The sequence below is a fragment of the Orbicella faveolata genome, unplaced genomic scaffold (genome assembly GCF_042242905.1).
Source record: "Orbicella faveolata isolate gen_17 unplaced genomic scaffold, um_ofav_v1 contig_26, whole genome shotgun sequence".
Taxonomy (NCBI): domain Eukaryota; kingdom Metazoa; phylum Cnidaria; class Anthozoa; order Scleractinia; family Merulinidae; genus Orbicella; species Orbicella faveolata.
The window spans coordinates 11,807,501-11,820,000 of NW_028301554.1; the positions used below are offsets into that span (position 1 = coordinate 11,807,501).

The 12,500-nt window shown below is 40.2% G+C and overlaps 1 protein-coding gene across 3 annotated transcripts in view; it reads right to left on the bottom strand.

The window, feature by feature from the left end:
- Nucleotides 1-6,008: 6,008 nt before the first annotated feature.
- Nucleotides 6,009-12,500, bottom strand: part of LOC110046777 (NAD-dependent protein deacylase sirtuin-6-like) — a 49,460-nt gene continuing 42,968 nt past the window's right edge. For 2 of the 3 annotated variants that reach the window (XM_020752490.2, XM_020752489.2), the window contains exons 4-6: nucleotides 12,389-12,469; nucleotides 9,028-9,151; nucleotides 6,009-8,832 (exon numbers count right to left, since the gene is read on the bottom strand). In XM_020752490.2, coding sequence (XP_020608149.1) covers nucleotides 8,554-8,832; nucleotides 9,028-9,151; nucleotides 12,389-12,469 — 484 coding nt within the window. In that variant the 3' untranslated portion in view covers nucleotides 6,009-8,553. The remainder of the gene's footprint in view (nucleotides 8,833-9,027; nucleotides 9,152-12,388; nucleotides 12,470-12,500) is intronic. The other variant, XM_020752491.2, reaches the window with a different exon arrangement.

Below are 12,500 nucleotides of genomic sequence, written 5' to 3' on the forward strand. Positions count from 1 at the left end.
CCAAAAAGAGGAGTGTTGAGGCACTGGATGCAGAAAATCTTCCATTTACAATGCAGAAGATGGTTACGGCCCTCGTTCTAGGAGATTTGTAGAAGTTACCCGCCAAAAAGCTCCTGAAAACGCACGAAGAAAAACCTTTTAAGGGTCTTAGTGCGACTACATGCGGACGCATCCGAACACAAGGTGCAGCAGTGGAGAAAATTCCTTTTGAATCCAAAGAATAAAAAGGCCTTCACAGAGTTTGTGGTAAAGGGGTGGAAACGGGATTAATACAGAACAAAGTCGACAAGCAAGGTCACTTTTCGTGCGAACGTGACTGTTACGAGATTACCTCACAAGCTGCCAATATAGTTGAAGAGCTCAACTCCACACAGGAAGAAGCTGATACCAGGCTTATTGCCAGGCTGATACCAGGCCTGCCAAGAAATGCAGCTAATGCAGCTAAATCATGCTACAAGGCGGTGGTTGTGGCATCAGAAGATACAGACGTATTCTTACTTTGCCTGGCGTTTAATTGCTTTATTCGGCATCCATGTATGTCAAGTGTGGAGCGCAGACAAGAACTAGATATGTCAGTATCTCCAGTGTGGTGGCAGCCGTAGGAGAAGAACTTTGCAAATGCCCAATTGGTATGCATGCTTTCATTGGGTGTGACACAGTGAGTGCCTTCGCTGGAAGAGAAAAGATAAGAGCCCTAGACTTGTCAAGCAACAGACATCTTACCAAGAAATGTTTGAGCAGCTGGGGATGAAATGGGTTCTATCAGATAAGCTTTTTCAGAGCCTTCAAGAGTATACATGTAAGCTTTACTGATAACTGAGAATGATACTGATAACATTAATGAGCTGAGGTACAGGTTATTCTGCACCAAGAAGGGTAACATCGACTCCTCCCAATTACCACCTTGTGTCGACTGCTTGTTCAAGCATGCGGTTCGCGCAAACTTCCAAGCAGTCATTTGGAAGCGAAGTCTGCAAAGCTGCCAAGGGACGCGAACCCCATTGGTTTTGGCTGGTGCGAAGACGGTGATCACTTTGTCATTGACTGGCGATGAGCGGTGACCCAGCCCCTACAACCGTGCTAAAACTACTGTCTTGCTCGTGTACAAGGTCATGTCAACTTGCTACCTGCAGTTGCCTGGCAAATGGTTTGAAGTGCACGGATGTGTGCAAGCTATTAGACTGTGACAACAGATGTGAAGATTCTATCGAGGAGTTTGTCTCAGATGACAGCGAAGAAGACGAAGAAATCTAACTTTAATTATCAATGTAACACATGTACAAGCAGTTATATCCTGAATAATTATTCATATTTAACATTTGGCAAGTTTAGCCATGGAAACCATCCAGGAACAATTTCTTTAAGTTAAAAATAAGTTGTTGACATAAGCTCTGAAAACGTTTGAGATTTTCAATAACTAAAAACCAGTGTATGTAACATGATTGTATTTGCATTTGCTTGTATTTGACCGTAGTAATCCCATTTGTACCAGTTCTATCTGTTCAGCCCAACCGAGTCATTTGCAATTGATCACGTGATAAGCCTGGAATAGCTACTCATTTGACATGGCTATCATATACCAAACGAAGCAAGAGGAGTCAATGTAGTTTAGGACAAGGGTTCGAAGGTAACCAATGCAATTTACACGAGCACTTTCTTTTTTTTTCACATTTTCCGTCTTATTGTTCATATTTATAATTTGACAAGTGTTGCCATGGAAACCATTTAGGGATAATTCCTATAAGTCATATATAAGTTATTGGAATTAGGTCTGAAAACTGCGTTTGAAGTTTGCAATAACCAAAAATCAATGTATGTAACATTTTCAGGTTTGCATTTAACTATTATTAGGCATCTTTTTACCAATTCGGCTTATTCAACCAAACCGAGTGACGTCATTTAATCACGTGATAATCCTAGTAAAGCTACTCCTTTGGCATGGTTATCATACACCAAAATAACCTAGAGGAATCAACGTTGTTAAAAATAAGCGTTAGAATTTGTCCCTCGTTTTGGTACCAAATGGCTCTTTCCAGGGTCCTGGCCCATGGACTATATTACAGCTTCATATTCTTTCACTGGTGACCCACTAATAAAAGTGTGAAGCAGACGGTCGAAGATCTCTTTTCTTTTTCCTTAAGCGTGTTTTTAGGCGTTTTAGGGCACTGCTCACTCAGCTGAGAGTGAGAAAGAATACTCAGCAATGACGGACTCGATTTATTCGACGTGGTTGTTTTAGTATATATAGGAAAGCCTGGGTTTCGCGACCCGTCGACATCGCGCGTGAGAGAGGAAAACACATTTAAAACTCTGGAAATGCGTCTTCACTTCGACTCAGACGTTTAAAACAATCACTGCATTCTCAGTTCCGAAATTCGTTGTCGGTCCATCTTGCCATTGTTGTCGCTTTCTCTATTACGCTGGAGTAGTCTGTCGTTCGTCGGCAATTCATACCTCTCATGTCCCCGTTTCAACGCCATGTCGCTTGTCGAAATTTACCCCTAACAGGGTCTCATACATATCCCGAAGAAAGTTCCAGATTAAGACCATTACGTCATCGGAGATTTCATAACGGGTACGACTGATGGTGCGGCGGGTCTAAAACACAGGTCACGGGCGGCAGGTATATTTTGCAGGTTGCAGGTTGCAGGTCGCAATTTAATTATAACTGGAAAACCGCTGGCACTAAAAATAATTAATAAGCTATATACTCGTCAGGGGTTCTTACATAAAGTAGTTCGCTTCTTTCACATACCTGTAGTGAAAACACGATCCATCCGCCAAAAGTACTTATCGATCGACAAGCTGAGACTACTTTAATCTGTTCAAAGCCATCTGGATGGCCGCTCTACATATGTTTCCATCGATTCCAGATTTGGCTCGGGTCTTCCCTCAACAACAGAAGATTGCCATCACAAATGAAGCAAATAAATACAGAAATGAAATAATATAAGATTTTAATCGACGGAATATACTAGCACAAGCTCAGTGTGCTTTCATTTTGGTACTCACAGGGAAGAAACCAAATTCAGCAGATATTTCAGATGATATTTCGGATGTTTCTTCAAAAACAATAATTCACTGCAGGCTTAAAATCATAGGAATATACTGTCCTCCCATCGCTTCGGCCAACTTGGCACTTAGGTGGAAACCACCTTTCTGAGCGATTGTAAACAGCGTCATGTAACAGTCACGGTAAGTCTACCACCAGTACGCTTCTTTTAAGTGCCTGCGGTTTTCCGGTTATAATTAAATTTCAACCTGCAACCTGCAAAATATACCTGCCGGGTCACGGGTCATTGTTTTACCAATACTGGAACAACGCTAGCCTCTTCCTAATGCTAACCTTAGGCCTAAGTACTACACTAAGACAATGTTTAGGCTTACGGTTGGTGTTAGTAAAGGTTTAAGGTTGTTCCTGTATTGGTGAAACATTGACCCGTGACCTGTGTTTTAGACCCGCCACTGATGGTGCAATAATACAGTTTGTGTTGATGAAGTGATGTGATGTCTAGAGTAATAAATGAATCATCAAGGACTGCCTTGGAATGTGAATTGCGTTGCGACTGTAGTGCTAAGAAAACAGTTAAATTTTAAAAGCGCGGTCATAAAATCTAACAGATCTTGTTTTTTTTGTCGGTGACCAGACCCAAGCTTCCTCTCGGCCAAATTCGGAATCACGCAACCCGTGATGTTTATTCGCTAAAAGCTGTTGAAACATTAATACAAGGACAATGTTACAGATACTGTTTTCTTTATTTGTGTGTGAAATATATTTTCTTTTGGTTTTATCGAAGCGTTGGATTCGAAGGGAATTAATAAATACGTTGAAAACGTTAAAAAAGGGTATTACGTCAGCCATGGAATGCGGTACAATTTGGGGATCAATTGCGGTACGGGGATCATTTGCGAGGATACCTAAAATTCGAGCCAGGATCCGAACGAGGATTCGAGCCAGGATTCGAGCAGGATTAGTTAGGATGAGCTTTCTACATGTCACGTGACCTGGTTTCCTTGTTTGCGTTACCCCTTTTGTCTCGTCACAAGTCATGCAGAGTAACGCGTTGGAACTGATATATTCTGGCGTTTGTGCTAGTGTTTTGCCACATACATTACACATATACTGAAATCTAAAAATTTGGACATTTGAACTTATATTCCAGAAAGTTTGATAGCAAGTGCAGGGCTCAAAGAAACCCCTATCCGCTCGTCTGGGACATGTACATTTTACTCTCGGGCAAGAGATGGCCGGCAAACCATCCAGCGACTAAATTTTTGATTTAAACGATTTGTAAACAAGGAGTAAGTTTTAGGCACATGGGTATAATCAAGTGTTTGGACGAAGCTTGCCAAAAATAACAAATTACAGCGTTGTTTTGTTGATTGCGTTACGTGCGGTGGTTACCTAGCAAGTGATCAAAATCTTCCCCGATCAAATTTCTTTCCATGTCTAAATATAGCCGTGTTCGGCACGAAAACGCCTTTTTATTTCTCAAAATTTCAACATTTTTTGCACTGTATAAAATCAAACTTGACATCAATGTATCAAAGCTGTAGAAACTATACGCAAAAAGAAGCCTTATATATTCCTACAGCAAAAACGATCGAAGCCGTCGCCTGCATTTTTAATGAACAAATCCAACTATTAGAATCACCGTGGCAAGTCAATTGTTTTTGATTCTACTTGCAAGTCAGTAGGGAACACGCTGGTTCTATATTTTGGGTTCTGATCACGTGATCAAAATGGTAGGAATAACTAAAGGCATGGAAAGGGTGAATCCTGGCTCAGATCCTAGCTCAAATCCTAGCTCAGATCCTGGCTCGGATCCTGGCTCGGATCCTAGCTCTAATTCTAACTCGGATCCTAGCTCGGATCCTGGCTCGAATCCTGGCTCGGATCCTAACTGGATCCTAACCTGGATCCTGGCTCGGATCCTGGCTTGAATCCTGGCCCGGAACCTGGCTCGGATCCTGGCTTGGATCCTGGCTCAAATCCTAGCTCGGATCCTGGCTCAAATCCTGGCTCGGATCCTGGCTCGGATCCTAACTTGGATCCTGGCTCGGATCCTGGCTTTATTCTTAGTTTATCTCATCATTTGCGGGCCTTTACACATCATCGACTAAAAATAAAACATATGTTGTTATTGTTGTTATGCAGTTCTGGACATTTAATTTAATATAATACTGTGGGGTGTTGATGGAAGTGATTATGCCTAATTGGTGTATATTTTACAAGATCTCAACTTAACGTCACTAATGTAGTAGTCAGACTAAGTTTGACATCTCAGAAGCTTATCAGAGATATTTTATGTAAAGTGTGTTTTTCACATGGTGTAGTATAATTCTTTCATAATGACGATTTTATTCACGTTCAACATTTTTCAGCTCTAAACGATTCCGGGAAGGTTCTTATTTTAGAAAAACTTTAGAAAACGGCCACCACATCTCTCCCACGAGGCAAATTGTTTACGACTGTTCTTGCTCGTGTTTGGCAGTTAACAATTTCGCGATATTCGTGAAGAATATTCAGGCACGATAACACTTTCGCAATTATTTTCTGTTTACAGGTCAAAGATCTGCGTTGTAATCAGTGTTGTTCCTTGGAGCTGTCCCTTGGGAGATAAGCGAAAATTTTGATTGATGGGTTAGTCTTCTGATCCAATGGCAATGGCCCGTACGCCAGCGTACTGGACTAACAAAAAATGCCGGTCATCCGTGCAGGCGTTTTCTCAGTTGTCTCTCTCCCAGGCTCCTTGCAGCTTCGCCCCTTTCTTAGCGCACTCAAATTGTTTAAAAACCGCCAAGCTACGCAGGCTTAAGTTCCAGATGTTTACACTGTTTTCCGGCCGTCATATTGGTGTACCACGGATGCACATCAACATGGCGTTTTCCTACTGGACTCTGTAAATTTCTTTGAAACATTTTGAGGAATATCTGAAGTTTGGAGAAACGCACAGGGCTAAAACTTTGAGGAGTGTCTTATTTAGTTATCTTCTATAACATCACAATTTCTTAGCTTTTTCCAATGGATGGTTTTCGATTTATTTTTTTACAGAGTGACAGTGAAAACGATCTATACATACGCGCGACATTATCCAAAGGAACTTTTATGCTAGCATTAAATGACGTCATAGTCATCGCTTAAAAATTAGCCCTCGTGGTCCCCTCGTGGTTGACGTTCTCCATGTACGCAGGACGTGGTCACTTCACGCGGTTCTTTGCAGCTCGTAAGAAATATAAAGATTTAGAACGCACATTCTTAGCCAATGTTCTTCACATTAAACCTTGTCTGGTGACGTCGTTGGCGTCACCAGATCCCAAATACCCCAGTCTGGAGGTGAGCACGTACCCGTAGCACGTATTTGCGTGTGGTGAGGCCATTTTCACTAATATAACTATTAATTTTTGTGTCTCGGTTTCAACACTACTTGGAATTTCGAGTGCTCTCAGGAGTTTTGTCGTCTGAGATTTTAGCAACTAGCTCTCTTAAAGTGCCTATGAAGTAAAAAATAATTGCTGCTTATTTGAAAGGCTTTTCAAAGTAAAGAAGAATGGCCTTTCCCTTTTCGCAATATCTTTTTTCGTTCTAGAGATATTTACGTTTTTGGATTATGCAAATGAGGAAATTGATGACGTCATAGGTGGTTCCACTTGAACAGTAAAGCACTGAATCAAGAATATCTCTAGGAATATTGGAGCAGTGTTCTTCAAACGTGGCACCACAAATGTGCATCACAAAAGAAAGAGAATAACACCTTCTGTGTTGTTGCCATGGCAACACTTTTGGCTCCAGTCTCTTTCTGTGAAAAACCAAATATGCCAATTTGTGACCCTTCAAAAAGGGACAGAGGGTCTTGCTCGGAACACACATGATTTCCATATTGTCTTAACTCTCCCCATTAGATTGTTGGGAGTAGATGATCCTTGTTTAAGATAAAATCTGGTAATGTTCGTTTTAATTGAAACAGGACCAGGGGCATAACTGTTGTCATGGCAACGGCACAACGGGTGCCATTTTGTTTCTTTTGTGATATACATTTGTGGTGCCAAGTTTCAAGAACACTGCTTTAATATTTCTAGAGATATTCTTGATTGAGTGTTGAACTGTTTTAGTGGAACCACCTATGACGTCATCGCTTATAATACAAAAACGTGAATATCTCTAAAACGAAAAAAGATATTCCAAAAAGGAAAATGCCATTCTTCTTTACTTTGAAAAGCCATTCAAATCAGCAGAAATTATTTTTTATTTCATAGGCACTTTAAGGTCTTCGTGATCTCCTCCTCATTGGGGAGGCGATAGCAAAGAAACACAAGGTGATTTATTTTTTGTGGGGAAAAATCAGAGTATTTACATGCAGAGGGTGGAGTTTCGATGGATTTTGAGCGCATCACATGGCTGATCAACAGCAGTGTTTCAGCCAGAAAATTTTACTTGAGGGCCAAAGTGGCCCCTGAACATCTTTTTTTGGGGCCAATTTTTTAGGAAAGGGGCCAATAAACTGAAAGCTACAGAAGGAAAAATGCATCAGGGTACCAAGGAAAATAAAGCAGTTAATTAGGATCTATGATAAAATTTAATAGTAAGTGCTTTTTGAAGTGTTTCTACTCAATCAAGTTTCTTTTGAATCAGATACTAGTATGAAGGATCCGTGCATTACAAGAGAACAATCCTTAGGCATACATGACGCAGTCAATGATCAAGGGTTTGCAATGCATTATAGGGCGATTTCAAACACGGTCAGCCATTTGGAAGTTTTCCGATGTGAGAAGAATCAATACAGCAAAGCAAAAGGACGGATTGACTTCTTTTCTTACGTTGAATGTTTTAGAAGCAAAGGTCTTTCAATATGATTTTCTAGAAGGACATGTGTGACAAAATAACCGTTACTGATCGTCAACACAGAGAAATGTAGTCACCATTATGCCGTATTATGGCGACTAACCCAGAATTTTTGGTCGCCAAGGATGAAATGTTAGTTGCATTGGCGACCGTATCGATCCCAATTCCGAGTCCTGGGATGACTTTTGAAATATTATGCCTGTGTTAAGCCTGCAGTCTTGTAAAACAAAAGGGCCAAATTGGCCCTTTTTTCGTTTTTCTGGAGGTCATCTCTGATTGCAACGCGGGATTCCTGCAATGGCGCGCTCTGGCGGAAACACTGCAACAGCCTAAAGAAATAATATCTACGCCCTGGTTGATTGAAAGATCTGGTACGGATTTACTTCTCTTGCCTAAAATGTCACTCACTTCTACTTGTTGCACTAAGGTATTTGAAGATAAGGTATTTAAAATTTTAAATTTTAGATTGTAATTTTAGTTAGGGGACCTAAATAGGGATAACCTCATGGTCCTCCTTTCCAAATACTCTTTGTACCCTGTATTTGAATAAAGTATTATTATTATTAAAGAATTGCACTAATTCTTATTTTGAACACATTTGTGTTCAAAAGTAAAAATGATCCTTAGTTAGCGTTGAGTCTGCTTTCATCAACGTGGCTCCACAACATGGATTACTGAAAAGATGATGATCAATGTGATATTGGAACTGTTTATAATTTGTTATCGTCATCATCATCCTGGTCTTCTTCACAGTTTCGTTTTTGCCTCTTAGTCACTGGATAGTCCAGAGAGGGTCCATAGTCGACCTGGTGTTTTGCGTCACGTTCATCGACTTCCTCCTTTACTAGAGTCTCTGCCTTGTTGTCAGTGTAAGAGGTATTCCACCATGGTGCTCCAGTGACTGGCGGAATTGACAATCCCAGACGGTTCATAAGTTCTTCCATTACTCTATCAACATAATGGTTGATAATCAAGCTTGCTTTCTTATCCTAAGGGGTAACAACAGGGTCGGACAATGAGCTTTCACCAACTAAGCAACACATGGATCCGCTTTTCACTTCTGGCCCTGTCTTTAAATAGAGTCGTTTTATTGTTTGTTGTTCATTTCAGTTTTTCTGATTGGCTAATTGCTCTGAGGGCTTCAATAGCCATAATAACACGACATGAACACAGAAGTTACTTACATGTCTTGTTTTTTGAAGATTGACAACAACCAACTTTCCACCATTTTTGACTGTGAATACTGGTAAATTGCCACTAGGTTGGATTTGGAGTGAGGTTCCAAGGCACACTGCTAAGTCAGCTTGCCTGAAAGAGAGGGTTTGAAAATTTATGAGAAAATAGTGTAATAACAGTAAAACCTTTCCTTGCCATGAAAAATATCATTCACAGAAATTTGTGAAAATAATAATCGTATTCCATTTAAACTCTATTCGTTATGTTTTAACATCACTACACGAACCTCGCTATACACCCCTATACCTCCCTAAACATCAAAACACATCCGTATACAACACTACACGCCACTATACACTTTTATAATAACGTTTCCATATAACGCGCGTTCTGATTGGCTGAAACTGCGTGCTTTGTCAGAGAACAGAGCACGGGTTGATGACGGCAAACTGGCTTTCAAATTTTTGCTTCGGAATTTTGACAAATTTGACCCAAATTAAACAACCCCTGTGACTCGGACAAACTCAATGGAAACGAACTATTTGTCTGTAGTAAATATGGCTCACGGAGACCATTGTTAGCAATAAAACTGTACTAAAATAACAAGTTTTGCTAGATTCCCGCCGACAAAACACGTAGCGAAATAAACAAATTCTAAACAATTATTGGATGAGGTTTTTGTGATATTCAGAATAATCAAGGTAGGGGTTGTCAGCCGAAGCCGAAGGCTTCAATTGCTCAAACAACACTTACATGCAGTGTCGAAGTGAACCGACGAGTGGTCAGTTCAAAGCTTGCTCTGATATTCTCTTCTGTGCTCGGAGTAGAGCCAGTGGGAGCAGTTTAGTCTTTCTAACTTTTACGCTAGTTCGGGCAATCTCGCTGGAGGCGGCTGCAAGCTATGAAGCGGTTTTTATATCAAAATTAACTTGCCAATTTTTTTTTTGTACAAAACTTTGTGCAAAGAACGTCAACTTTGTGAAAACAACGACTACACTTTGCAAAAACAACGTCAACTTTGGGCAAAGAACGTCGACAACTTTGTACGAATAATGTTCGCACTTTGGATAATTTTTTCCCCCAATCACGCGTCACATAAAAAGAAGTAAGTACATCGCCAATTTTACTTTCTCAACCTAAAAGCGTCGTTAAATGTAGAACTCTGCTGATTCAACCACAGAAATGTATTGGCAAATATTGCAAACAGGACAGAGCCACCTTATATTTTCGAAAATTTAAGGTGGCTCTAAACCTACCTACAGAATTTTTTTAAACTTTGCCAAAAGTTGCGTCTTTTCATGCTTATCAAAAGTTGATAATGTAAAAAAAAATCACTATGCCGTTTTTCAATTAAAAGCCCCTAAAGCTGTAATTAAGGGTGTTTTTAGAAGGTCATACTGTCGCTATGGTAACCTATTGTGTCACGAAAATGATAACAACGTGTTCACCAATGACTGGGCGGTTTTTTGATACCATGATTGTAGCATCAAATGATAAAGGTGGTTATAAACGACCCATCAAAATCTAAGTGCTGGAAACAATATCCTACTGGCCAGAGGGACAAGGCAAAGGAAGTTTGAATTCGGAGATCCACCGAATCAAGAGCTCAGTCAAAAAAATCGTTCTCAAGGAAAGACGTATTTAAAAACTCTTGAGCTTAAGTCAAAGACGTCTACAGTGTTAGCGTACAAATTACGGCTTACGAACTAGACGGGAAGAGACCTAAAGAAATACACAGCATTCACGGCTTTACTCTCGATTTTTACTCTCATTATTCACATTATTCCTAACATGTCAGGTAAATAAAAACGTACTTGCCCTGTTGATCAACATTATGATAGTGTTACCACTGGCAATTCGCAAATTAAGATCAATTTATATGTGACTGGTATAGTCCACCATATTGGAAGAGCCGAAAATTTTCGAAAGCTGCTCGATTCCGAAACTCGCTCCTAGTACTCCTCGGTTGTCCTTCTAGGCACAACCATGTCTTCCCGCAAGTCAATCGATAATTTCTCGTTTCCTCATAGTGGATTCGGCGCTGTTCGGACAAGTGTGGACGTTGTTCTTACAAAGTTGACGTTGTTCGTTGAAACTCGATGTTGTTCGTACAAAGTTGACGTTCGTACAAAGTGTGAACATTATTCGTACAAAGTTGTCGACGATCTTTGCCCAAAGTTGCGTTGTTTCTGCAAAGTGTAGTCGTTGTTTTCACAAAGTTGACGTTCTTTGTACAAAGTTTTGTACAAAGAAAGAGGAAAACTGGTAAGTTAATTTTGATATAAAAACCACTTTATAGCAAGCGGCTACAAGCCGTAAATACCTGTAGCTCCTTTCAAATTCAACTCAGCATTTCGCATTTTCATCCGCAAGCTTTGAGTTCCTTGTTTCGTAATTTCCATTGGAAAAGTGCACGTTTTGATGAGCCACAATACGGCCGGATTCCTCTGGACTACAAACCTTTACCTGCCTTTAGATCCTTATTTAAAAATTAACTAAAAAGCGAACTTTGAAGGCATCGTTCTTCTCTCGAAAGCCGCTCGAAACTACTCGAAACTGAAAGCTTAGCTGAAGTCCAGTTTGTGATTGACAGCTGTCGCTTCGTTAGCCAATCAAATTATTTGAACAAGTCTAACAAGGATTGTGATGGGCTTATTTTAGCGTGCTTAATTAATCAGAGAACTGAGCACGGCTAACGCCACTTTTACTCGTTTGGAAAATAAAGTTTGGTTTGAAAATTTAGCCGAATGCGTGGGGAAATTATTGGATTCTTTATCATAAAACAAATAAAGAAACCTCGACTGTGCTCTGTTCTGTTGTAAAGCACGCAGGAAGCGGTAGAGCACAAAAGAAGTGTAGGGGAAAACACTCGACTACGTCGAGTGTTTTTCTCTACTTCTTGAGTGCTCTACCGCTTCCTGCGTGCTTTACAACAGAACAGAGCACAGTCGAGGTTTCTTTATTTGTTAAAAAGTACAATGCAGTCTTGTTATACAACAATCCCACTAGTCACTTGTATTTCTCGTTTAAGTGAGTGTTTATACCAAGAAAATACAAGCGACAAGAGGGATATTCTAAGAAAGTGTAACTATTTTATACCACGCCACGCTGGAAAGGTTGGGTGTGATACCGTCGAGTATACAAAACGGCTTCCCTGTATTCTGATTGGCTGCATTTTCTATGGCATACACCTTAGTTAATCGCTGGTTTAACATATAACATGCACAGAAAAACACACCCAATGAGCAAAATGTCCGCTCGTGATATATGTTAAACTTTCTTAAAGCTTCTTCTATTTTGCTCTATAGGATCTTTCTATTCAGCTTGTTTTTATATTTGGTGCCACTTAGTAACCAGCCGTTCGTTTACCTCGAATGATGTTCCGCTGTCACGAGGTCTTTGTAAGGCAACGAATCCTCCCAGTCAAGTATTGTATCTCGTAGTTTTCCCCTAGAAAAACAGAAGAAAATTAAACGAATCA